The sequence below is a fragment of the Lithobates pipiens genome, unplaced genomic scaffold (assembly GCF_037356315.1).
Source record: "Lithobates pipiens isolate NorthernLeopardFrog02 unplaced genomic scaffold, aLitPip1_a1.2 Scaffold_4, whole genome shotgun sequence".
NCBI classification, from domain to species: domain Eukaryota; kingdom Metazoa; phylum Chordata; class Amphibia; order Anura; family Ranidae; genus Lithobates; species Lithobates pipiens.
This window is the reverse complement of record NW_027507852.1, coordinates 1,722,378-1,747,153: the sequence shown is the minus strand read 5'-3', so window position 1 is coordinate 1,747,153 and position 24,776 is coordinate 1,722,378. Positions and strand designations below refer to the sequence as shown.

The 24,776-nt window shown below is 41.2% G+C and overlaps 1 protein-coding gene across 1 annotated transcript in view; it reads left to right on the top strand.

The window, feature by feature from the left end:
- The first annotated feature begins 9,468 nt into the window (after positions 1-9,468).
- The window catches only part of LOC143956661 (uncharacterized), an 82,820-nt gene continuing 67,512 nt past the window's right edge, over positions 9,469-24,776 (top strand). Inside the window, exons 1-4 of the mRNA XM_077466848.1 lie at positions 9,469-9,589; positions 14,077-14,139; positions 18,291-18,338; positions 22,486-22,755. Coding sequence (XP_077322974.1) covers positions 14,112-14,139; positions 18,291-18,338; positions 22,486-22,755 — 346 coding nt within the window. The 5' untranslated portion in view covers positions 9,469-9,589; positions 14,077-14,111. The remainder of the gene's footprint in view (positions 9,590-14,076; positions 14,140-18,290; positions 18,339-22,485; positions 22,756-24,776) is intronic.

Sequence of the window (24,776 nt, the reverse complement as noted above, 5' to 3'; positions counted from 1 at the left end):
ATAAACTGCTTTAAACTTCTCCACAAAATTATCCCTGACATGTCTGGTGTGTTCCTTGGCCTTCATGATGCTGTTTGTTCACTAAAATTCTCTAACAATCCTCTGAGGGCTTCACAGAAAAGCTATATTTATACTGAGATTCAATTACACACAGGTGGACTCTATTTTACGTGCTACTTTGTGCTGGTCTATCACATAAAATCCCAATAAAATACATTTACGTTTTTTGGTTGTAACATGACAAAATGTGGAAAATTTCAAGGGGTATGAATACTTTTTCAAGGCACTGTAATGGCAGCTGGGAAGGAGCATCCAAATTAAATTTGTGGGGCCACCATATGTAGGGCTGCCACATTTCAATCCCCCTTGATCAATAATTTAAGGTAAATCACTTATATGCTACATCTGTATGGATCATTTAGAAAAGAAAACTTTTTTTCCCCACTTGGTCAGACTTTAGAGGCAGATTGGAACAACAGTATCTTTTAAAAGTATTTTATTAAGTATAGACATATAAACATACAAAATATAAAATTATAAAAAGGTATGTGTCCAGGGAAGGATGTTTGGACACCAATAAGTGTTGGTCCCCTGTGGATTGACACAGCTAGCTCTTCGAAGTATATGGCCTCCATATTAGTAAAACGCTGTAATCTGGCTACAATATTCTCCTAATTACGCTATGGCCACTTATGCTAATCCAGCCATTGTATGACCCTTATCTAATGGGAAAGTTATCATATAGGACACCACTTGCCCCTAGAGGCCCCTATATCTGGCTCTATATGCCAACTGTGGATCTTTGTTTTTGTCATCGTAGTGTTGTGTTGACCACTCAAGAAGATCTTTGTGCAGGCGTCAGTGCATGTCCGGATCAGCGAGACCTATTCCTATAACCCCCAATGTGTGTCCTGAAGAAGTGATCAAGCAAATCCCGTAGATGCATTGGGGCTCATGCATTCTTTGATGTCATACTATTGAATGTCATTCTTCCATTTAGGTATATTGTATGTGACATCCTCTCTATCTGGCCACTCCTTGGTTGTTGGTGGACACACACCTTTTTATAATTTTATATTTTGTATGTTTATATGTCTATACTTAATAAAATCTTTTTAAATGATACTGTTATTCCAATCTGCCTCTGAAGACCGACCAAGTGGGGAAAAAAAAAATTATTTTCTAAATAATCCCCCTTGATCATCGTTGGCCTTTTTCTGTGAGTCTTTCTCCAAGGATAAGAGGACAAGGGCAGACAGCAGCACAAATTAAAGTGATATTAAAGTTTTTTTTTTTTTGTTTAAAAATAACAACCATTGTCATACTTACTTACCTGCTCTGTGCAGTGTTTTTGCACAGAGCTGCCAAGATCCTCCTCTTCTTGGTTTTCAGCCAATGAGGAGGGAGAGCCTTTGACAGCCGAGCCTCTTGTGCAATATCGCTGGATCAAGATGGGCTTGGGATGGGATCAAGGTAAGTATTAGGGGGGCTGCTTCACACAGAAGGTTTTTTTATCTTAATAAATATTATGCATTAAGATAAAAAAAAAAAAACTCTGTGCCTTTAGAGCCACTTTAAGCATGCAATCCTTCAGCCATAGGCTACCTGCCCTTCTCTAGAGTGAAAACGTATATAGACAGTTTGGATCCCAGCAACAGAGACCAGACAAGATTCAAACCATGTATATAGACAGGCTGATTGTACCCAAGTCAATCGATAGACTTGGGTGTAACCAACATGTACATTTTTTAATGCGATTATTGCCAGTGGCTAAAACCGCTAGCAACAATCACTGTGTGTTCTCCCGGCAGGGATGGCTCCCTGCATAACCTCCTCCCCACAGATAGAAAACAGTAGCTCCTTGGAAGGAATTCCCCATCAGCACTGACTGTGCTGATGAGGGAATTGAGCGATTTTCTTTCCTGCAAAGAATGCATGAAGTTAAAAAAAGTGGCAACCATCCCAGCCTATAACTAGCCTTTGCAGTAAGGTGAACATAGAAGGGCAACACACATCACAAACTTGAGTGCGCGATGTGGACTACACATCCCAAAATGCTTTGCTCCACTCTTAGGTCCGATTCACTCTGCTTTTAGGATGTGATGACATTGAGTCCATGCTGAGCAGTAGGAGGAAATAGTCTCAGTGTAGCAGGTGCTGCAAAGTGTCTCCTGATAATGCAGGCAATACTAGTCAGCTCCTGGTTACATCCTCCCCCCACTTGATATTTGGTCCTCAAAAGAGGCAGGGATGCTATAAAGAACTGTTCGGTCAAACTTAATGAAACATTGCCAAACAATCTATAACAACATCAACCACAATTTAAACTTAGCAAATAGTGACACACTTCTGGATCCTGCTGGAGCCATTTATATAGGTTCTCAGTTAACTTATAGTCAGTTTGTTGGCAGGCCAGGGTAATTGCTATGGCCCATCCAGCAGTGTCAGAGGTCAAGATCACCCCCTATCAAATTGATGGCAGTGGGATCAGGCATAGAGGTTTGTCTTTGGATGGTAGGAATCGGTTTGTCAGAGTTCTCTCCTAGGACTTCATTTGTAAGTCTCTTGGGGGTAATATTTCACCTCAGTTTAATGGGTAAATGGTTTTCGGGCACAGGAACATCTTTCAGTTTTCAATGTCAGCAGAGTCACAGGGTTCCAATAGGAAATCTGTAGGTAAGGCTACAGAGTTAAACCCTGGGAGGGAAAGGTCAGCTTCTTCAGTGGGGCCAAAGGCACATGATCCTCACTAACTTCTTCATTTGGCAATGAGATTTTAACCTTTGGAGGACAATCTGGCTCAGGTAGCAGTAAGTCTTCATCAATGAAACTGATCAAGGCTTCTACACCCTGTTCAGGGGATGGACTAGTGCTTTTGAATTTAATTTTGTCAACCTTCCCAGGCTGTGGAAGAATCTCAACCCCTGAACTGAGGGTGCTCTCTCTTGCTTTTTCTCATTCTCTTTCTCTCCCTGGGACACTGGTCTCCACATTAAGCTCTGAAGTCAAAGGCCACAACCAGTGTGGCAACATTTTTTAATCTTTGCTATCTTTACTCTCCCTTACCATAGGTGGGGTGGAAGGTCACCGGTAGGTGTCTTGGTGGGTGTCAGTTCTTGATGGGGTGGAGTGGAGGTTTGAGGCACCTGAACAACATTTGATTGAGGGAGCAGATGGTTTCAGTGCCCCATCTTCAGGGGCCCTGTCTTTCCTTCAGGTCTAATGTAATACAATGGAAATCCGGGAAGCTGCTTGCAGATGACATAAGGTTGAGGCCGCCAGGGTTATGCCAACTTATACTTCCCAGGCACCCCTAGATTCCTTAATAACATGCGATCCTCAGGTTGAAGATCTTGCACCCTCACTTTCAAATCAAAAAATTTTCTTGTTTCTCAGCACTGTAGCGGTGCCATGTTCTGCTGCCTTCTCATAGGCTTGCTTCAGGTTCTTCTGCAGTTTGTCTACATATCCTTTGTGAGAAGTCAAAGAAGTGTTATCAATGGATGTTTCAAAAGTCAGATCAATTGGGAGCCGAGCTTCCTTCCGAAAATTATTTCCAAGCCTAAATGCCTGTGTTCATCATGCAATGCGTCTAACACAGTTAGCTGCCGGTGTTCCTCTGGGAGGAATAGTTGCCATCTCTCTTCTGAGTCCTCCAAGGGACCCCTTCTGTACAGTAATCCATCCATTAACTGCAGCCTATTCCATTCTCAATGTTATTATTTGGACTCGGTCACAGCACCCTTTAGTAATACGTTAGGGTCTTGTTTATTTAATGTGTTAAGTGATCCACTGGAGTGACTCTCTGTAAAGAAAACAGCGCTAGCTAATCAAAACTATCCAAATGAAATAACCATATAATGAACAAGTGCATGTAAGTGAAATAATAAATGCAATTAGGGATAAATGTGAAAACATTTATTAATCTGGGATTGAGAGCATTTCATATAAAACTAACATGCAAATGCAAAAAAGTCCAAGCAATAAAATATTCCTTCATGAACAAACAATTGTGACATCCAATGTGAAAAAGTTCTTTCAGGTGTTAGTATTAATGGACCATAGTGGTTGACATATGTCATAGACAAAATAAATGAAAAATTTCCAGTGGGACACCAGTGCAGGATATGTTAGAAATTCCTACTCACCGGACATCATTGGTCCTATTTGCCATCAGACTTAGTGGTCCCGTGACTGAAAAAAGGGAGAGAAAACGACCAATCCTCACTTTCCCCTACATGCGATGTATAGTTTTGACACTGTGGTCTCTTAGTTAGCAGGATAAGAAAGGAAAGAAAAAATGGAGAACCTCATAACGTAAAACCTTCTAAATGGTTTATTGAATCTAAGCCCTTGTACACACGGTCGGACATTCTGACAACCAAATCCGTTGGATTTTGTCCGAAACTGTTGCATACACACGGTCGGACAAAGTTTTCGGAAAATCCGATTGTACATAACGTGATGACGTTATTTCGGTACGACGGGACTACGTTCAGGCTAGTAGCCAATAGCTTTAGTCTAGTAATTTGATCTGAGCATGCGTTGCACTTTGTCCGTCGGAGTAGGCTACACATGATCGGAGTATGTCCAATCGGAGCAGTTTGTCGGAAAATATTTCCAGCAAGTTGGAAAATTTGGTCCGACGGATATTCCGATGGAAACAGTCCGATGCATACCACACACAGTCGGAATATCCGACAAAACGTTCCGATAGGACACATTCCGACGGAATCTCCGACCGTGTGTACAAGGGCTAACTGTGAGGTTACAGTTACTAAAAACTTTTAATCACTTGCTGCCCGCCCATCGTCAAATGACGGCTGAGCAGTGCAGCTCTTGTTCTGGGTGTACCTCATATGACGGCCTCCCAGAACGACCGCTCTCGCCTGCCCCTGGGGGCGAGCAGCCTCACCGCATTGCTAGGACATGGCAAGACCCAGATCTGTGTAAAGAGCTGCGGCTGCAGCTCTTTGTCCAAACACAGCTCGTCACATGTAAACACGGAGATGCCAGTAATCGGCGCTCCTCGCCTCACACTGACAGAGTGTGAGGAGAGGAGAGCTGATCTGCGGCATCTCCTCACAGGGGACAGCTAGTTATGTAATCAGGGAACTGATCATCAGTGCCCTGATTACAACTAAGTGCCCACCAGTTCCAGCAATGATTGCCCACCACTGCCAGCAATCAGTGCCAACCAATGCCCACATTTGCCACCAATCTGTGCCCAAAAGTGCCAACAATCAATGCCCACAAGTGCCAGCAATCAGTGGCCATTAGTGTTCTCTTTTCACCACCTTGTTCGTCCTTGTAGTTCATAACAGTCAAACTTGCAAAACCTGGCTCTTTGGCAGTGGCGGCTAGTGAAGTTTTTGGATGGGGGAGCGCCAGACTCTGCCCATCATTTTTGGCCCATCATTTTTGACCCATCCCACTGCTCATAAACCACGCCCCTTATATAATCCACCTAATCCGTCCCCTGTATTCCACTTCCTTCCACCCATAGTGTCAGGAGATGGCGCAGTACTCACGTGTGCGTTCGCTTCTGCACGCGAGCGCGTCAGGACTGGGTGCTTTTAAAAAAAAAAATGTTTTTTTCTTATTTATTATATTTATTTTTTCACATTTAAAAAATAAATAAATAAATGGTGTCACTTTTATTCCTATTACAAGGAAAGTAATCATCCCTTGTAATAGAAAAAAGCATGACAGGTCCTCTTAAATATGAGATCTGGGTCAAAAAGTCCTCAGATCTCATATTTACACTAAAATGCAAAAAAGGTTTATAAAAATGTCTTTGCCAGCAAATTAACTGTGAGTAACAATCAGCAGAGCAGACCATTACTTTGTTTGCACTTTGCTGAATAAGAATAATACCGTATGGCATGTGATCCTCCTGCAAGCATTATGTTCTTTTTCTGCTCTGCTCAATTTATATTCTTTCTTTTAAAAATTGCTCTAATAATTCCTGCACAACAGTAGACTACTGGTCTAGTAAAGGCTTAGGCCAGCCGGGGTGCATTTGGCAATTAATTTGCAATTTAAATCATTTTTTTTTCCATAGAGACAAGGCTGCAATGCCCCTCACCTCACTTGCAGCTCCGCTCGGGCTGAGGAACGGAGCCACCGACGTCACTTCCGGCTTTCAGGCTGCTTCAGGAAACCTGGAAGTGACCTGCCTGTCTTTGAACGACAAGGCTCCCGCCCGTAGAATCACAGTGATTTTACGGGTGGAAGCTAGTCGGCGTTCTACCTTGCGCCGCAAGGCGGGTTAAAAAATGAAGCGCCATGGATGCAATCTTGTGATTGCATCGACGTGGCGCTTCTCATAGTGCACTGCGATCGGCGCCATGTTAAATTACTTGTTTTTTTTTGTTGTTTTTCTTAAACGTCTTAAAGGGCCCGTTTTTTTTTACACACTACAGGAGGCGGGGGTGGCTCCCGGGCGCCCCTATGGACAGACCATCACTGCTCTTTGGACTACCCATCCCAAGATGCTTTGCTACACTCTTAGGTCCTATTCACTCTGCTTTCAGGATGTGATGACATAGAGTCCAGGCTAAGCACTAGAAGGGAACAGACTTACTGTAGCAGGTGCTGCAAAGTCTTTCCCGAAAATGAAAGCAATATTAGCCAGCTCCTGGCTACATTCGCTTTATGGAAAAGCTTCATTAGACAGTCTTCATCTCCTGCATGGGCAACCCTGTCCTTTTTGTTTAAAAAAAGAAGAAAACAACCTTGCATTTACTGCAATTAAATAAGATCCTAGTTGAAAATTGATATCTACTTCTACTTCCCTTCTTGAACTGCCATATACCCACACAAAAATAACCTGTAAAGCAAAAGCATAGTGAGCTAGTATGCACCGCATACTAACTTATTATGAAATACTTACCTTAGAATGATGCATAGGCATCTGATCCCGGTCACGGCCCAAGGAGCTGACATTTTCCCTTGAGTGGCCGGAGCCGCTATGACGTCACTCTAGTGCATGTGCGCGGGAGACTTCTTTCCAGCAAGGTCTGGCAGAGATTCCCAGACATTCACCCGGACCTTCCCAGTGCATGCAAAGTGAATATCTCCTAAACGGTTTAGGAGTTATTGATTTTACCTACAGGTAAGCCTTATTATAGGCTTACCTGTAGGTAAAAATGTACAAAAAAGGTATACAACCACTTTAAAGGCTTCACTCAACTAAACAAATTAGACCTACAAGAGACATACTGTATGTATCTACAAAGAAGGGGGAATAGAAAACTGCTTCAAAAACACAATATTAACATTTTGAGTATTTGGTCAAACCATTTGGTCTTTATAATGTGCCTGCTATCTTGCAAGTTCTACGTGTATGGTGGAGGGAGTCGCAAGCCTTTTTCCCGACTTGTTGCTATATCACGATTACTATTTGTTTTTCACATTCCGGATCGGTAGAATTCGGCAGAATTCATTCTTTGTAGAGACACGTTATTGGGACTTTACATTGCTAATTATTATTATTATGTATGGTGGTTCACTGATGTTCACTATTTTCTCCAGTATAATTATTGTCATTATATGTGTGCATATTTTTACTCTGGTGATCACCACATTGTTCTAAGCATTTTTGTCACAGCCATTGTAATTTAGTGGTTTAGAAAATATTTTGCAAATTGGTGGTTTAGAATAATGTTTTTTGCAGAGCGCCCTTAACCATTGTTATCACTCTTTAGGTGTTATTTTCACTTTTCTAGGGAGCTGCTCTTTGTGTATATTTTTCATTTATTTTTGTTCACATGGCGCGGAATTTGAGCAGTTGAATTGCAACTGCCTTAATCACTATATATATACCCAAAAATTGGGGGGTAGATAGCTGAAGTCCTAGTGGGGCTCCTGTCACCTATAGTTCCAGAGATACTGGCTTCTTGTGCAGCCTGTCAGAAGCTGCATACACAGCCACCAGCGCTTAAGGCACTTCGTATGTAGCGATGATGTCAGGAGGGCAGTGACGCATTGACGTCATCACGACATACAAAGTCCTGGAAGCGTGGGCGTTTTTAAGCTATCTGTATCAGCCAGTATATCTTTTTGCATGCAAGGGAGATGTTCTCCCCTTTTTAAGCAATTTAATTACAAATAAATGTGTTGAATTATACGCTATGTGGAGCATTTTTTTCTAAGTGGGACATCCCTTACCCTATGAAAACAAGGGGCCCAGAAAAGAGTATGTACAGGAGTCCGTTGTACCGAATAGCCAAAAGACCCTGGCAGGGTAGAACAGCCACAGGGCGTTTTAGACCTCTTGCAGGTCAGATTTATCTGGTAAGCAGACATCCTTACTTTGGTGATGGTCACATGTGATGTTGGTATTATATGGGACTTGGAATAATTGGAATATCCTGTGAACTGTGACTTGAGAATCCTAATGTGTGAGGCTTCTATCTTTGCACCATATCAATCCTGCACTTGCCTCCCTTTTCCTCACAAGACCGTGTTGAATTGGATCCTCACCATCCTTGTGAAAATATACTGTTGAATGAAGATTTTTAAAAGTGAATTTATCAAAGCATTTGCAGGTGTATTTATCAATATTTTACTGACATGCATATGAATAGTATGTTTTACTAAATGTTCAAGCGCGATTCTGTTTTTATACCTACTGTTCTGAGCGGAACCTGTCCTGTTAAACCTCAGTATGGTCTTGACCACCTTGTTGCAGCTCAATTTCAGGGTCTTGCAATCTTCAAATACCCTAGGCCATCTTTATGTAGAGCAACAATTATTTTTTTCAGATCCTCAGAGAGTTCTTTACCATGAGGTGCCATGTTGCACTTCCACTGACCAGTAAGAGAGAGTGAGAGCGATAACACCAAATTTAACACGCCTTCTCCCCATTCACACCTGAGACCTCGCAACACTAACGAGTCACATGACATAGGAGAGGTAAACTGTCTAATTGGGCCCAATCTGGACATTTTCACTTAGGGGTGTACTCACTTTTGTTGCCAACGGTTTAGACATTAATGGCTGTGTGTTGAGTTATTTTGAGGGAACAGCAAATGTACACTGTTACACAAGCTGTACACTCACTACTTTACATTGTAGCAAAGTGTAATTTCTTCAGTGTTGTCACTAGGAAAGTTATAATAAAATATTTACAAAAATGTGAGAGGTGTACTCACTTTTATGAGATACTGCATATATATATATATATATATATATATATATATATATATATATATATATATATATATATATACATACAGTATGCATACAGTATATATATAGATATATACACACACAAAAAACCCTAGAACAGGAACACTAAGCCACTAAGCTGTGTGTTTTAAGATAACTAAAAATAAATGCACGATAAGGTTAAAGTAACTACTGTACTGTAAGTCTGTTTTGATGTGTGGTGGTTTTGACCAATGCAGAGAAGTTAAAAATTTATCCTAAAACAGAAGTAACAAGGCAGAAGTAAGAAACCAGGTGTTGAGAAGATAAACTGGTTACACAGCGAGCAGAAGGGCAGCAAGTGGGCCACACTCTCCAGATTTATAAAAGAACCATCGAGGCACCCTCATCTACCAGGGATTTCTAGAGATAAAAGGTAAATGGGATATTTCTATTGCAGATACAGTCTCTATTTTGTTAATAATGTAGAAATCCAGGGTTCATACTGTATGTGCAATTTATTTTTAAAATATTTTAGCTGTCTTATATGAATTCTATTTTGTTAGACTGGCTAAAGTTTCCATAATAACAAGAGATGGGCAGATGGGCCTATTTGTATTTGTTTTGTAACCTGCCACACAGTATATTGCAACCTGGCTAATGTTGCCTACATTGTGCAGCACCTGCCTGTCTTTCTTTTTCTGTCAAGCGCTCCTGGAAATGGCAACCTGGGGGTGTCCTGGGTATCACTATAGGTTAGGGACCCCACTATGAGAATGAGCACTAGGCCACAACACCACACATTTTTTTCTGCACCTTGTCTTATGGGCTAGGCCTTTTGGCCAAGACCAAGGCAATTCTTGTTACTAAGTGGCAAGGCCCAACCAGTGTATATACACTGGCACTTTTTATTTATTATTCTTCACACTTGTCACTACATTTCATACGTGTGTCCTTTTCCACTCACTGACGGTGGTAAGTTTTTCTTTCTTCAGGCTTGCTGTAAAGTCTATGTGGTGCATGTGTGGCTGTTAGGTTCCTTCCTGCCCCTGCCTGGGGGTCTCTCTTTGGGCGTGCCCCTTACCTTGTGCTCGGTGGATGGCTTTGTCTAACCACGTGGAGTGAGGTTCACCAGGCCCTTTGGCTGGTTGGACAAGAGTGCCATTCCCTCCATCAGGGGCCATTGATGCACCCTGTGCATTTTTTGTGTGTGCGTGCAAATGCACTTTTTAGTTTATATGGTGTGTAGATTTTTCACACGGGTTTAATTTTATTGCCCCCCAACTGCTCCCCCTTAATGACTTGCCAACCGCTGCATGACAATGTACATTGTCATAATGGCACTGGTGGCAAAATGGGTGTGCCTGTACGTCCCTCTGCCAACACTGGCTAGTGGGCGTGCGCGGGTCCTGTGGACAATAATCAGTGGCTATTTTTACCTCTGACCACTGTATAAATGTCAAAGGTCCCAAAATAGTGTCAAAAGTGGCTGATCTGATAATTATTATAGCAAAAAGTAAACAATATTGCTTTTTTTTCAAAATTGTCAGTCTTTTTTTGTTTATAGCGCAAAAAATAAAAATCTCAGAGGTGATCAAATACCACCAAAATAAAGCTCTATTTGTGGGAAAAAATGGGCGTCAATTTTGTTTGGGTTCAACATCGCACGACTGCGCAATTGTCAGTTAAAACGATGCAGTGCCGTATCACAAAAAAATACTCTGGTCATTTAGGGGGGAAATTTTTCCGGGGCTGAATTGGTTAAGCTGCAAAGGCAGTGACCAGGGATGTACAAATGCTGCAATGCTCAGCAATTATACCCCCTGCCTTGCCCTTAAGGATCTAAATTTTGTTCAAGAATCACAAAAAGCAATTGGATTGGGAGTGGGATTTGGAATGGCCCCTAGCCCACAAGTAGGTGCTGTCCAACCACGCTGCTAGCAAGAAGATAAATACATAATTAGGTGTTCGTAACGGCACTGAACTTTCTAGAAATTCTGCCTGCCTGTGAAAAAGGGAATGAGCAGAGCTGGAATTAGTAGTTGAAACTCAGGGGAAAGATGTGTGCAGCAGCCAGACAATCAGCCAACCAGGAAGACAGAGTGAGACAGAATAGGATGACGGGGAAAATTATGATAAGAAGGCGTACTTCTTCTATGTGAATTAGCTGATGAAAGGTACAGAATAATGTGAATACAGAATGTCCTTTAATGGCTTCTGTGTCTCCAGTGGCAAGTCAGTGAGCATTGAGCACAGGCCCAGTACAGGAGGGGGTGGCATGAAGTACCACCACAATTTACAGAGGATTATTCTGGATTACCTAAACATAGGCACATTACTCTGAATAATAAATCCGAAGCACTTAAAGGAAAGGGGGCTGTGGCTTCGGTGCTGACTGTAATTTCCCATAGGAAAACCCAGCAGTTTTTATTTTTTGCGCTATAAACAAAAATAGAGCAACAATTTTGAAAAAAACGCATTATTTTTTACTTTTTGTTTTAATAAATATCCCCCAAAAATATATAAAAAAACATTTTTTTCCCTCAGTTTAGGCCGATACGTATTCTTCTACATATTTTTGGCAAAAAAAATCGCAATAAGCAATTATTGATTGGTTTGCGCAAAAGTTATAGTGTTTACAAAATTGGGGACAGTTTTATGGCATTTTGATAAAAAAAATTTTTTTACTAGCAATGGCGGCAATCAGCGATTTTTTATTGTGACTGCGACATTATGGCGGACACATCGGACATTTTTGACACATTTTTGGGACCAGTGTCATTTATACAGCAATCACTGCTATACAAATGCAGTGATTCCTGTGTAAATTACACTTGCAGTGAAGGGGTTAACCAGTGGGTGGCAGTGTAGGGGTTAAGTGTTCCTAGGGTCGTGTTACTAACTGTGGGGGGCTGGGCTTTGTGTTAGTGAACACTGATCTCTGCTCCAATCACATGGAGCAGAGATCAGCGTCACTTGTTGCTAGGCAGAACGGGGAGATGCTGTTTGCAACGGCATCTCCTCGTTCAACCACCCCGTGAGACGATCGCGAGTATGCCCGCGGTGATCGAGTCCGCAGTCCACGGGGCATTTAAAACTGGACGTACCTGTATGCCAATATGCCTGCCCGTGCCATTCTGCCGACATACATTGGCGTGCGCCGGTCGGGAAGTGGTTAAACAGAACCAATAGCAATTAAGCTTATGCAACAATATATACAAATATTAAGACTTAGATTATTACAATTGAATTCTTATCCATCATCTAGCAAACCCTCACCCTGCATCTCATATATTCTCATGCATTATCTGATCATCCTTCATCCAAATCTTATTTTGTGATACACATTTATCATAGAAAGGATCAAATTTTGATAGATGATGGATAAGAATTTTCTAGAGTTTAACATTTTGCCAGTTAAAGTGGTTGTCTTCCTCTGTTTATTCATGTAATCTGCCCTGTGTCTGTGCCTTATAAAAATAATGCAGCTATATACCTGATGTGTGAGCACCGATTGGCGCTCACATGACCCGCCACCTCTTTTCTCTCAGCCTGGCAGCTGCAGCGGGCAGTGCCGAGGATCCCCCACTGACGTCAGCCAGGAGGGGAGGAGGAGAGGAGGAGAGAGGTGGCGGGTCACGTGCCGATCGGTGCTCACAAATCAGGTATATAGCTGCATTATTTTTTATAAGGCACAGACACAGGGCAAATTACATGAATAAACAGAGAGGATACTGTAAAAATTAAGAGTAAATTGAACAGCAGGAGAGGAGGAGGCGGGCACGGACATAGAGCTCACAGACAGGAAGGGAGGGGGGAGAGGACAGAGGAGACAGCGGATGACAGAGGCACGTAAACTGACCACGGTGTCAGGGCTCAGCAGTCATGATACACTGTGGTCAGTTTACAAAGGGGAGGGCAGAACCAGGCAGGATCAGCCAGGTATTTCAGGTGATACATGGGGCCAAATGACATGGCACAAGCACTGTGCTGTATAAAATGCTTTAAAGAAACAGGATTTTTTTTTTTTGCTTAACAAACACTTTAATAAAACTGTTTTAGTCTCAAATGTGATGATATGTGTCAGCCACAACTAATGGTTGTCACACATACAATAAAAGGTTCTTTTTTTTAATTCAAAATAGAACTAAAGGCAAACGTTTTTTTTTTTTTTTTTATGTGGATACAGTGTTGAGTAGGTTAGAACTCCTGTTGTGTTTTAATTGCATTCTGTGTTCCCAACTGGGAAGGTCACTCTCTGTAATCGTATTGATCACCATATTGATCACCAATGTCACTGGTAATAAAAGTGAGTGTGATACTAAAAATTGGAGTTGCAACCAAAACAAGAGTAGAGAGGAAATCTTCCAATGGGGTCATACTTGATTTCCCTAATATTGGAAAGCTAATCTCTTACTTCCTGTTAAGTCTACATGGCAGGAAGCGAAGAGAAATCTCCCTAATAAAGCACAAATGGCAATAAAACCCGATAGCACTTTAACTCTCTCCTACTCTATCTAAAATGAACAAAAAAATGTTTTGGATCCTGATATACTTTCAACTCCGACACTTTTTCAAAACAGCTAGATGGAAACTACATGAGTAAATGCCAGTTGCATTTTGAAGCGTTAATTAGTGGCAAGTGTAAACTCAGTGAAAGTGTAAGGGAGGGCTTCATAGCTGTGATCCCCTGTAACGTGTATCTGATTCTACATGTGTGAGGATAGAGATTGTGCATTTGAGAAAGGAAGGGTGCTGGTATTGGAATACATTACATTTTTTACCTGGGAACAGTTTACATTGCTGTAATCATTTGTCATGTCACTTTTTGCAGAGATAAGTGTTATATGCTACACTATGTTCATTAAAAGTCATTGTGGTAATTGTGAGTCAATTTATGCGTATATGACTTTACCTTCCTAGGCTTCCTCAGGTCATGTTCATAATCTCCTGGCAACATGCTGATTAGCTGTGCAGTATTATTTGGTAAGTACAGAAATCTGTAAATACTTCTGTAAATACAGGCCAACCCAGAGGTGACATTACAAGTTTTAGTGAACTAGTTGGATACAAATTCCTTTGACTTTTTTTGGCAGTTGTCACTTTTCCACTATTCTTGTCCTTAGAGAACTCCAGTCCTGTCTGATAGTCACATCATAACTCTGGCTTGAGCTAAGAGGCAGAGCAGCATCCCATTAAATCCTATTAAAAACACCAATGCTTATACTTGCTCCCACTGGCATCAGTGTTAATAGACATATTTTCCTCCCTCGAACACCAACAATATTGGGCTTATTCACACTGACACCAACAAAATGAGTTTTATTTTTCTCTCACTGACACAAGCCTTTTTGCCTCCCGCTTTCACCAATGATGTGAGGCTTATTTTCTTTGCACTGACATCAACGATGGGTCATTTTTACTCTCCAACACCAACCATGGGGCTTCTTCATTCCCACTAGCACCAACAACATGAATATATTTTATCCAACTTACACAAAGGATGAGGCCTATTTTAATTCCACTGACACCAACCATGGGGCTTATTTTTACTCCATCTGGCAAAGTGGTTTTTTTTATCCCACTGAAATCAACAGAATTTATTTTATCCATTTGAAACCAAAGAGGAGGCTTATTTTATCCCATTGACCTATGATCGGGCTTATATAATCCCACTGACATTGGGGCTCATTTTATTCCACTGACATTAGCAATGAGGTTTATTTTATCTGACTGACACCAGCAACAGAGCTTATTTTTTCCACTGACAGCAACAACAGGGCTTTGTTTTATTCCTCTAGCACCAATTGCAGGGCTTAGAGTATTTTAGACCTATGACACCCAAAGCTGGGTTTTATTTATCTCTCTGACACTAAAGACAGGGCTTGTTTTATCCCACTGACTCCTATGATGACGCTAATTTATCCCACTGACTCCATTGATGGAGCAAATATTATCTCACTGACTCCAATGATGGAGCAAATATTATCTCACTGTCTCCAACTATTGAGCTCATTTTATTCCACTGACACCAATGAGGGTGTTATTTTATAGCCCACTGACATCAAAGACATGGCCTATTATAAATTACTGATACCAGTGACAGGACTTTTTTTATTCCACTGACAACAACTGGGATTTTTTCATCCCATTGACACTAACAATGTGGCATATTATACTTCCACTGACACCAATGATGGGACTTTTTACTTTCTCTTTAGTGCACCCCAAGGCCTTATTCAGTCTAAAACATAGCAAAGTAGAAAGGCAAAAGGGTGACGCTACCAATCATTTAATGTGAAGCCACACTCACTTTCTGGCCATATTTATTGGCCAAGTTACCATGTATCCAAGGGGTGATGCCCTCCACATTCTATATTGTTGTTGTTTTTTTGGACCAAAAGAAAAAACAAAATGAAAGCATATAATTTTATTACATAAGCCATATTGTAATTTAAGGTTATTAAAAAAATACCTTTCCGTTTGAAACTGCAGCACTGCAATTTTTAAATGCAATATGGCATCCTGGAGGTGTTCTGTACATGGAACGCCTCCATTGTCCATTCAGTCTCACAAAATGTCTAGAATTTTTCTGAAAATTTACAAAGCAGTATCTCCCATATTAACGTATTCTCATGCATAAAGTGGCCACCAGAAAATATGTGGCAAAGGCAATTCAAAAGCATAGTACCCTAATCGCCAGTGTGCTCTGACCCTTAAGCTGAAATAACACTATGCAGTGCTTCATGGCAATGTGTTTGCGTGCATTTAGATGCACTGGTGTTGATTTACTAAAGGCAAACAGGGTGTGCACTTTGCAAAGTGCAAATAAACTCTGCAAGTGCAGTTGCTCCAGAGTAAATGAGGTAAAGCCTCACTTTGCAAAGAATACCCAATCAGGCGCAAAAGAAAAATAGAAAAAAACAGCATTTTGATGGCACATGATTGGTTGATGGAAGTCAGCAGAACTTCTGCTCATTTACTAAGCTTTGGAGCAACTGCTCTGTCAGAGGGCAACTGCACTTTTCAAAGTGCACAGTCTATTTGCCTTTAGTAAATCAACCCCATTGTGTTAATGCTGCTTATTCACTTGAGTGTGCTGGTAGTGCAAACTTAATGCAGGAAAAACTGCACCTTTACCTTTTTTTTAATGCATTGCACCACAATGCACAGATTGTTCACATCCGTACATTGTGCTGCACTGAAATCATGTCTGTTGGGGTGTATTTGCAAGGTGCATTGGGGCAATACTCAAATTACAGACTGATGTGTACACCCAGTGATACATGTTCAAATGAAACAAAAAAAAAAAAAAGCAATGCATTAACCAGACAACTGCAACTTTGAAATATAAAAAATTAGCGAAAATCATCATAATTTTCGTTTATAATGTATTAGTACTAGATATTACTACATCTTTGAGATATATTGTTATAGATCTAAGATTATGTGTCTTTATCTATTTTTCTAATAAAATTTGTAGAATGATATAAAAAAAGGCACTCATTGCCATCATCTTTAGTATGTATGTAAAAAACGAAAATCAGACTATATTGGCCAGATAAGGAGTACACAACTATATAAAAACAATTTGTATATTACGAAATAAGATTAAAATTCCATACAATATACTGTATACGCATGTTTATAATTTAAAAATAAATATGTATTTGTTTGCTCATTAACTGAGTCGATTGTACGTGGTTGTAAAGCAATTAGCATTCAATGCAACATAACAATGCCAAGTTTACTTTAAATATAAATCGTCATGAGTGAATGCGTTTCGCCTGAAGTAGCTTGATCAGGACGCGTGAAAAAAAAAACACAGCAATTGTATAAAAAGAAAAAAAAGTTGGTTGAAAAGACTTGTGGCTTTTTTTTCAAGCTAACTATGTAAATGCTGTATGTAACATTATGAAATACATTCAAATAATTATTGAAAATAATATTACATATTACAAATACAACATCATATACAGGGCGCGCCTCAGTACTAGAGAAACACGAGCATAAGGATGATCCCCTGGGTGGGCATGGAAGCATACAGAGAGGCAAATGGAGTGGAAACCGAAGCACCTTTGTTTAAAAATGGCATGATCACTAATATCCATACAAGATACAATAATACTATATATAGATCTTGGAACTAGACATACAAGATGTATTCACTGAATATACCAATCAGCAAAGGAACACACATATCAGTAGATGTGTTTTTTCCTTGCAGGGTTACAGGAGTGCAGAACTAAGTGCACTCCTATGACCCATAGGAGAGGTCTATACTGTATATTATTGTATTTTCTATGGATATTAGTGATCATGTAGTTTTTGCACATAACTGCTTAAGTGTCCACTCTATCGGCCTCTCTGTATGCTCCAGTGCCCACCCAGGGGATCATCTTTATGCTGGTGTTGCTCTGGGACTGAGGTGTGCCCTGTATATTATTTCAGTTACTTATATAGCGCCATCAATTTACGCAGCGCTTTACATATACATTGTACATTCATATCAGTCTACCATACCCTCAAGGAGCTTACAATTTAAGGTCCCTAACTCACATTCATACATACTAGTGACAATTTAGACAGGATCCAACTAACCTACCAGCATGTCTTTGGAGTGTGGGAGGAAACCCAAGCAGGCACAGGGAAAACATGCAAACTCCAAGCAGGTAGTGTCGTGGTTGGGATTCGAACCAGCGACCCTTCTTACTGCTATCCACTACACCACTGTATATATAACGTTATACATGTAATATGTAATGTGTAATAACTATTTCAATAGTTATTTGTATGTATTTCTTAAAGTTATTTTTCTTTCTAGAAAATTGCTGTGTTATTTTCATGCATCCTGATGTAGCTACTTATAGTGAAATGACTCATAAAGATTTATATTAACATTTGGCGAACGTTAATTACTTTACAATAATTTACAGTTGACTCAGTTAATAAGCAAATATATACATATTTGTTTTAAAAGTATAATCATGGTGTTTTTATTTTATTTTGTAATAAACACATTGTTTTTGTATGGTTGTATAATCCTTATCTGACCAATGTAGTCAGATTTTTCTTGTTTTTTTTTTTTTGTATGAAATATGTAGAATAATACTGTTTCTCCATCTTTTGTGTTTCAGTGATAATATGCCTTTCTGGATGCCACTGCAATTACTCAAACCAATCATGTATGTATTCTTCTGTCCTGTGTAGGGATGAGCTTCGAGTTCGAGTCAAACTCATATTCGACTTGAACATTGCCTGTTCGCCTGTTTGTCGAACAGCGAACAATTTGGGGTGTTTGCGGCAAATTCGAAAAGCCTTGGAACACCCTGTAAAAGTCTATGGGAGAAATCTAAAGTGCTAATTTAAAAGGCTTATATGCAAGTTATTGTCATAAAAACGGTTTGGGGACCTGGGTCCTGCCCCAGGGGACATGTATCAATGCAAAAATTAAAAATGGCCGTTTTTCGGGAGCAGTGATTTTAATAATGCTTAAAGTGAAACAATAATATTCCTTTACATTTACCTGGGGGGTGTGTATAGTATGCCTGTAAATGAGCGCATGTTTCCTCTGCTTAGAACTGTCCCTGCACAAAGTATCATTTTTGCAGGAAAAAAAGTCATTTAAAAGCACTCGCGGCTATAATGAATTGTCAGCTCCCCGTAATAAAGAGAACAGTCATTGAAAGTCATTGTGGGGCTCCGGAGACACTGCAGGAATCCTACCAGCCTGACAGGTCTTAGCTGAGGAGGACGGGACCACCCGTCACCTGACCCTGCCCCCTCTGACGCAACGGGAAACCCGGGCTTCCTCAGTGACGTGCGGGTGACTCCGCCCCCTCTGATGTAACCGAAATCTGCGTTACCTCAGAGGGGGACGGGGTCACCTGTACATCACTGGGGAAGCCCGGGTTTCCCCTTGTGTCAGAGGGGGCGGGGTCAGGTGACGGGTGGCCCCCTCTTCCTCAGGTAAGATCTGTCAGGCTACCGGGAATCCAGCAGTGTCTCCGGTGGAGACAGGATGCGCTGCGCTGGACCATTGGGAGAGATTACCCATCGATGGACCTCAGAGAAGAGATCAGATCAGCCATCGCTGGACCCCAGAGAAGAGATCAGCCATCGCTGAATAGCAAGAGTGGATTACCACCGCTAGAATTAAAAAAAAAAATTATTTTTAATAAAGGACTTTTGTGTGTTTTTTAACAATTTTGTACACTTTTTTGTGAAATGGTAGGAGTACTTTTGTACCCCCTTACCATTTCAAACAGGGGGGGCCGGGATCTGGAGGTCCCCTTGGTAAAGGGGGCTTCCAGATTCTGAATAGCCCCCCGCCCGCAGACCCCCACAACCACCGTCCAGGGTTGTGGGGATGAGGCCCTTGTCTCCATCAACATGGCGACATGGTGCTTTGAGGGGGTCACAGACCCCCAAAGCATCCTCCCAATGTTGAGGGCATGTGGCCTGGTATGGTATAGGAGGGGAAGGGAGCTCTCTCGTCCCCCCCTCTTTTCCTGCGGCCTGCCAGGTTGCGTGCTCGGATAAAAGGTCTGGTATGGATTTTTGGGAGGAACTCCACGCCATTTTTTTTTTAATTTGACCCGGAGTTCCCCTTAATGTCCATACCAGACCTGAATGGCCTGGTAATTGAATTTGGGGAGAACCCCACGCATTTTTTTTATCAATGAATTTCAATGACTCTTCTCTGTATTAAGGGGAGCTGACAATTCATTATAGCTGCGAGTGCTTTTAAATGACTTATTTTCCTGCAGAAATGACACTTTGTGCAGGGACAGTTCTAAGCACGGGAAACATGCGCCCCTTTATTGTTTCATTTTAAGCATTATTAAAATCACTGCTCCTGAAAAAAATAAGGATCTGATGTGGATTTGGGGTGGGGGCCCGTTTTTAAAAACAAATTTGCCATTAAGTTCCCCTTAAAATGGACTGGGTGGACCCAATGCCGGGCAAATTGCAACTGCACGTCAATTATAATGTGATTTGGCTATTTTCTTTCCTTTAGAAATGTCATTTTTGCTGCAGCATGTTCTATACATGCTACAGATCTCCACTTTACAGGCAGACTAAGAGGACCCCCCCCCCCCCCGGTACAATATTTAAAGGAATTTTTCATTTTTATTGTTTCACTTTAAGCATCGTTAAAATTACAGCTCCTTTAAAAATGACTGCTCCTTTAAAAACAAACATCTATCATGCAAAAAAAATGCATGATAGATGTTTGCCAGGGCCGTACCCGGACCCCTATACCATTTTTATGGCCAATTACTTGCACATAAGGCTCCAAAATGGGGACTATTGATTTCTCATGTTCGACTCCCATAGAATTCAATGGAGATTGTGGTTTGGGGCAGAACTGTTCTCCTGTTCGGGAGTTCTGCTGCTAATTGAACCTGGGAGGGTGTTTGGCCTATCTCTAGTGGAAAGGGATGGACAGCAGACAGACAACACTCACCACGTGAAAGGATATTTTTCAAGTAAGCTTATATTGTCAAAAATAACTATTGTCTGTATTGCTATGCTAATGTTATACAATAAAAGTTATTTTAAAACATGAAATAGTCCTTTAAAGGAGACTGTACTATGAGATTATAATGTGTATGGTAAGCTGTAAAGTGTGTGAATTCAGTTCCTCATTCTCTCCCCTAGAAGCTCTGATAAGCTGTCTAAATTCTGGACTTAATGGAGCTAATGTAGAGAAGAGAGGACTGCAGATAAACAAGTATAACTACACTGGATACATATAGGGGCTGATAACCACTTTAAAAGAGAAGTGTGGTTTGAAAAAAATAAACATTTATACTCACTTAGATCAGTGTTTCTCAACCTTTTTACCTTGGAGGAACCCCTAGCAAAAAGTTTGAGATCTCGAGGAACCCCTGAAATAATGTTCACATCTACAGCTCACGGAACATTGGTATGGTCAGCAAGCTGTTGATAACAAAAAATATTTGTAGAAATAGCATTAAATAAAATAATAAATATTAAAACGTACCTATTTAATGTGAAACTGGTGTTTTATTTTCCTGCAGAGCTGATCCATTCAGAGCACATTACAGGGGACATTACATGGGACAGGACACATGACTGAGGACCTTACATGGGCAGAGCACATGATAGAGCACATTACATGGGACAGGAAACTTGACAGGGGACATTACATGGGGCAGAGCACATTACATGGGGCAAAGCACATTTCATGGGGCAGGGCACATTACATGGGACAGGGCCCCTGGCAGGGTACATTACATGGGGCAGGGCACATTACATGGGACAGGGCACCTAGCAGGGTACATTACATGGGGCAGGGCACATGACATGGGACAGGGCACATGACAGGGTAAATTACATGTGGCAGAGCACATGACAGGGCACATTACATGGGGCAAGGCACATGACAGGGCACATTACATGGGGCAGGGCACATGGCAGGGCACATTACATGGGGCAGGGCACATTACATGGGGCAGGGCCCATGACAGGGCACATTACATGGGACATTATATGGGACATTACATGGGACATTACATGGGGCAGGGCACATTACATGGGATAGGGCACATTACATGGGACAGGGCACATTACATGGGACATTACATGGGGCAGGGCACATTACATGGGACAGGGCACATTACATGGGACAGGGCACATGGCAGGGCACATTACATGGGGCAGGGCACATGCCAGGGCACATTACATGGGGCAGGGCACATTACATGGGGCAGAGCACATTACATGGGGCAGGGCACATTACATGGGGGGGGACATTACAGGGGACATTACAAGGGGTGGGGGACATGACAGGGGACATTACATGAGGTGGGGGACATGCCAAGGGACATTACATGGGGCAAACTGTTGGGCATATTGTGGGGGGGGGGGACACAGCTGGGCACAGTACCGGCTTCTTCTTCTTCTGGCTTCAGAGCACATTTTAAACTTCTCCTCCAGTGGCGTGCTGTTCCCCCTCGGTCCCTCCTCCTCTTATCCTGTCCAGTGTCCATCTCAGATGATGTCACGTACTCAGGAAGGCGAACAGGGGAGGAGGGGCCTGCAGGGAACAGTGCGTTACAGCCAATAGGATGCCAGCACAATTTACCTCTGCTGACAGTTTCCCTAGCAAAAAAAATCCTATGCTAGCACCTACCTATTGGTAGAGAGTGCTACACTATGTTAAAGAAGGTAACAGAAAACTACACAAGTACAAAAAAGTTGTGATATATGGAATATTTGAGATTATTTCACTATTTATCATAAAACATGAGATATGCCCTGTCTTTTACTTCACACTAATTGTACATTTTGTTAAATTCACAGATTTGGAAACAGCACCAGTGCTAACATTATTACCAAGTCACCTTTGGTACTTAATGGGAGAATCTGTCACCATAAACTGCTCGGTTCCAAACAAATCAAAGAAACAATGCTTCAAGTTTTTTAAGGATTATATTTCAATCAGCACACAAACCAGTTCAACTTTCAACATCCAAAGCCTTGAAAACTCTGATGGCGGTTTGTATAGTTGTGAAACATTGCAAAACAATTCCAGCTCTACAAGAAGCAACAAGAGGCAAATCCATGTGTATGGTAAATTATTACTATTACCCTTATTACTATTATTATGTTAAGGTTATCCTTATCTTAAATTCTGGTCAAACCCTAACTACACCTAAAAATGCTCCCTCCTCATTCCTTCTTCCTAACATCTATTCTGACTAACCTATGCAAGAAAAGATCTGAATACTTACCTATTTTTAGGATGCTCCATCCTGTCACATGATCTCCCCTGTGTCAGCAAGCCGTAGCTGTAGGGAGATGCATGAATAAAGCGGTGCTTAGTACATTCCTACCATGTGTTATAAATCAGAAAAGCCGAACCCACTTCAGCCCTGGAAGAATTTACCCCCCTCCTGTGATGTTGTACCCAAATAAAACTGGTGTCCTTTTTTTCCCACAAATAGAGCTTTCTTTTGGTAGTATTTGATCACCTCTGTGGTTTTTTATTTTTTGTGCTATAAACAAAAAAGCTGACAATTTTGAATTTTCTTTCTTTTCTTTTTTTTCTTTTTATATAATATAATATATAATAAATATCCCAATTTAAATTTTTAAATAAAAACATTTCTTCAACAGTTTAGGCCGATATTACAGTATTCTTCAACATATTTTTAGTAAAAAAAAATCGCAATAAGTGTATATTGATTGGTTTGCGCAAAAGTTCTAGCATCTACAAAATAGGGAATAGATTTATGGCATTTTTATTATTTATTTATTTTTTACTAGTAATGCCCACGATCTGAGATTTTTATCAGGACTGCAACATTGTGGCGGACAGATCGGACACTTTTGACACTTTTTTTGGGACCATTGACATTTATACAGCGATCACTCCTATAAAAATGCACTGATTACCATGTAAATGTCAGTGGCAGGGAAGGGGTTAACACTAGGGGGTGATCAAGGGGTTAAATGTGTTCCCTAGGTGTGTTTCTAACTGTGAGGGGATGGGACTGACTAGAGGAGGAGCAGTTTCTCCATCCCTGTCTGAACACACACAAATCCCTGTGCTGGCTCTCATGCCCGTGATTGCAGGTGATCACTTCCTATGGCTCTTAAAGGTGCCATATATGGCGATTTGCGCAGGAGAGCCATTCTGCCACTGTATATGTACAGGAAGCGGTTGGGAAGTGGTAAATACAAAATATCATACATAGAACTATACAAAAGTATGTCTTATACACAATATTTATTCCCAAATAAGCTGCGCTATACTGATCTGATAAATGCTAAGTGAAGCAAATAAATAAATAAATAAAACATGAAATCAAAAATTTGACAGAGTGCAAACAGGGAAATGCATATACTAATGTTCAGATATTAGTCCATCATCCCATCAACAAAATATTTTGCTTGTAATCTCCAACGTGTTTTAAGCACACCACACCGATATAGGAAAAGTGTCATCAGAGTTTGCAGGAAAAAAGAGGACTTCCACCACCAACACTACTGCCGCTTACCAGCTACAGTGATCCCATCTCAGAGACCAGATATCGCCAAATCAAAAACACTTCCTCTGAGCCTGGACTGCATGGAGGGTGTATCCCCTTTAAGCGCTTGGTTCAAGTGGTTAGAAGAATCCTACGGCCACACCGCTCATTGGTTCAAATGGTTTAGAAGAATCCTACGGCCACACCGCTCATTGCCCAGCACATATAATAACGAAAGGAATCGCCATAGTGTGATATAGTCATGAAATTTAATAAACTAAAAAAGATTGCACTTACATCAAGTAGAAAAAACGTCGCTTTTTAAAAACAAACAAATTCGCCGGCCGGCTTAGTAACGCTGCCCGTCGCTTCCGGGTCCAGCGTAGATCGCGGTGACGTCAGTACGTCACTCCTCCCTACGCCGTTTCGTTAAAGGTAACGTCTTCCAGTGCCCCTATATCACACTATGGCGATTCCTTTCGTTATTATATGTGCTGGGCAATGAGCGGTGTGGCCGTAGGATTCTTCTAAACCATTTGAACCAATGAGCGGTGTGGCCGTAGGATTCTTCTAAACCATTTGAACCAATGAGCGGTGTGGCCGTAGGATTCTTCTAACCAC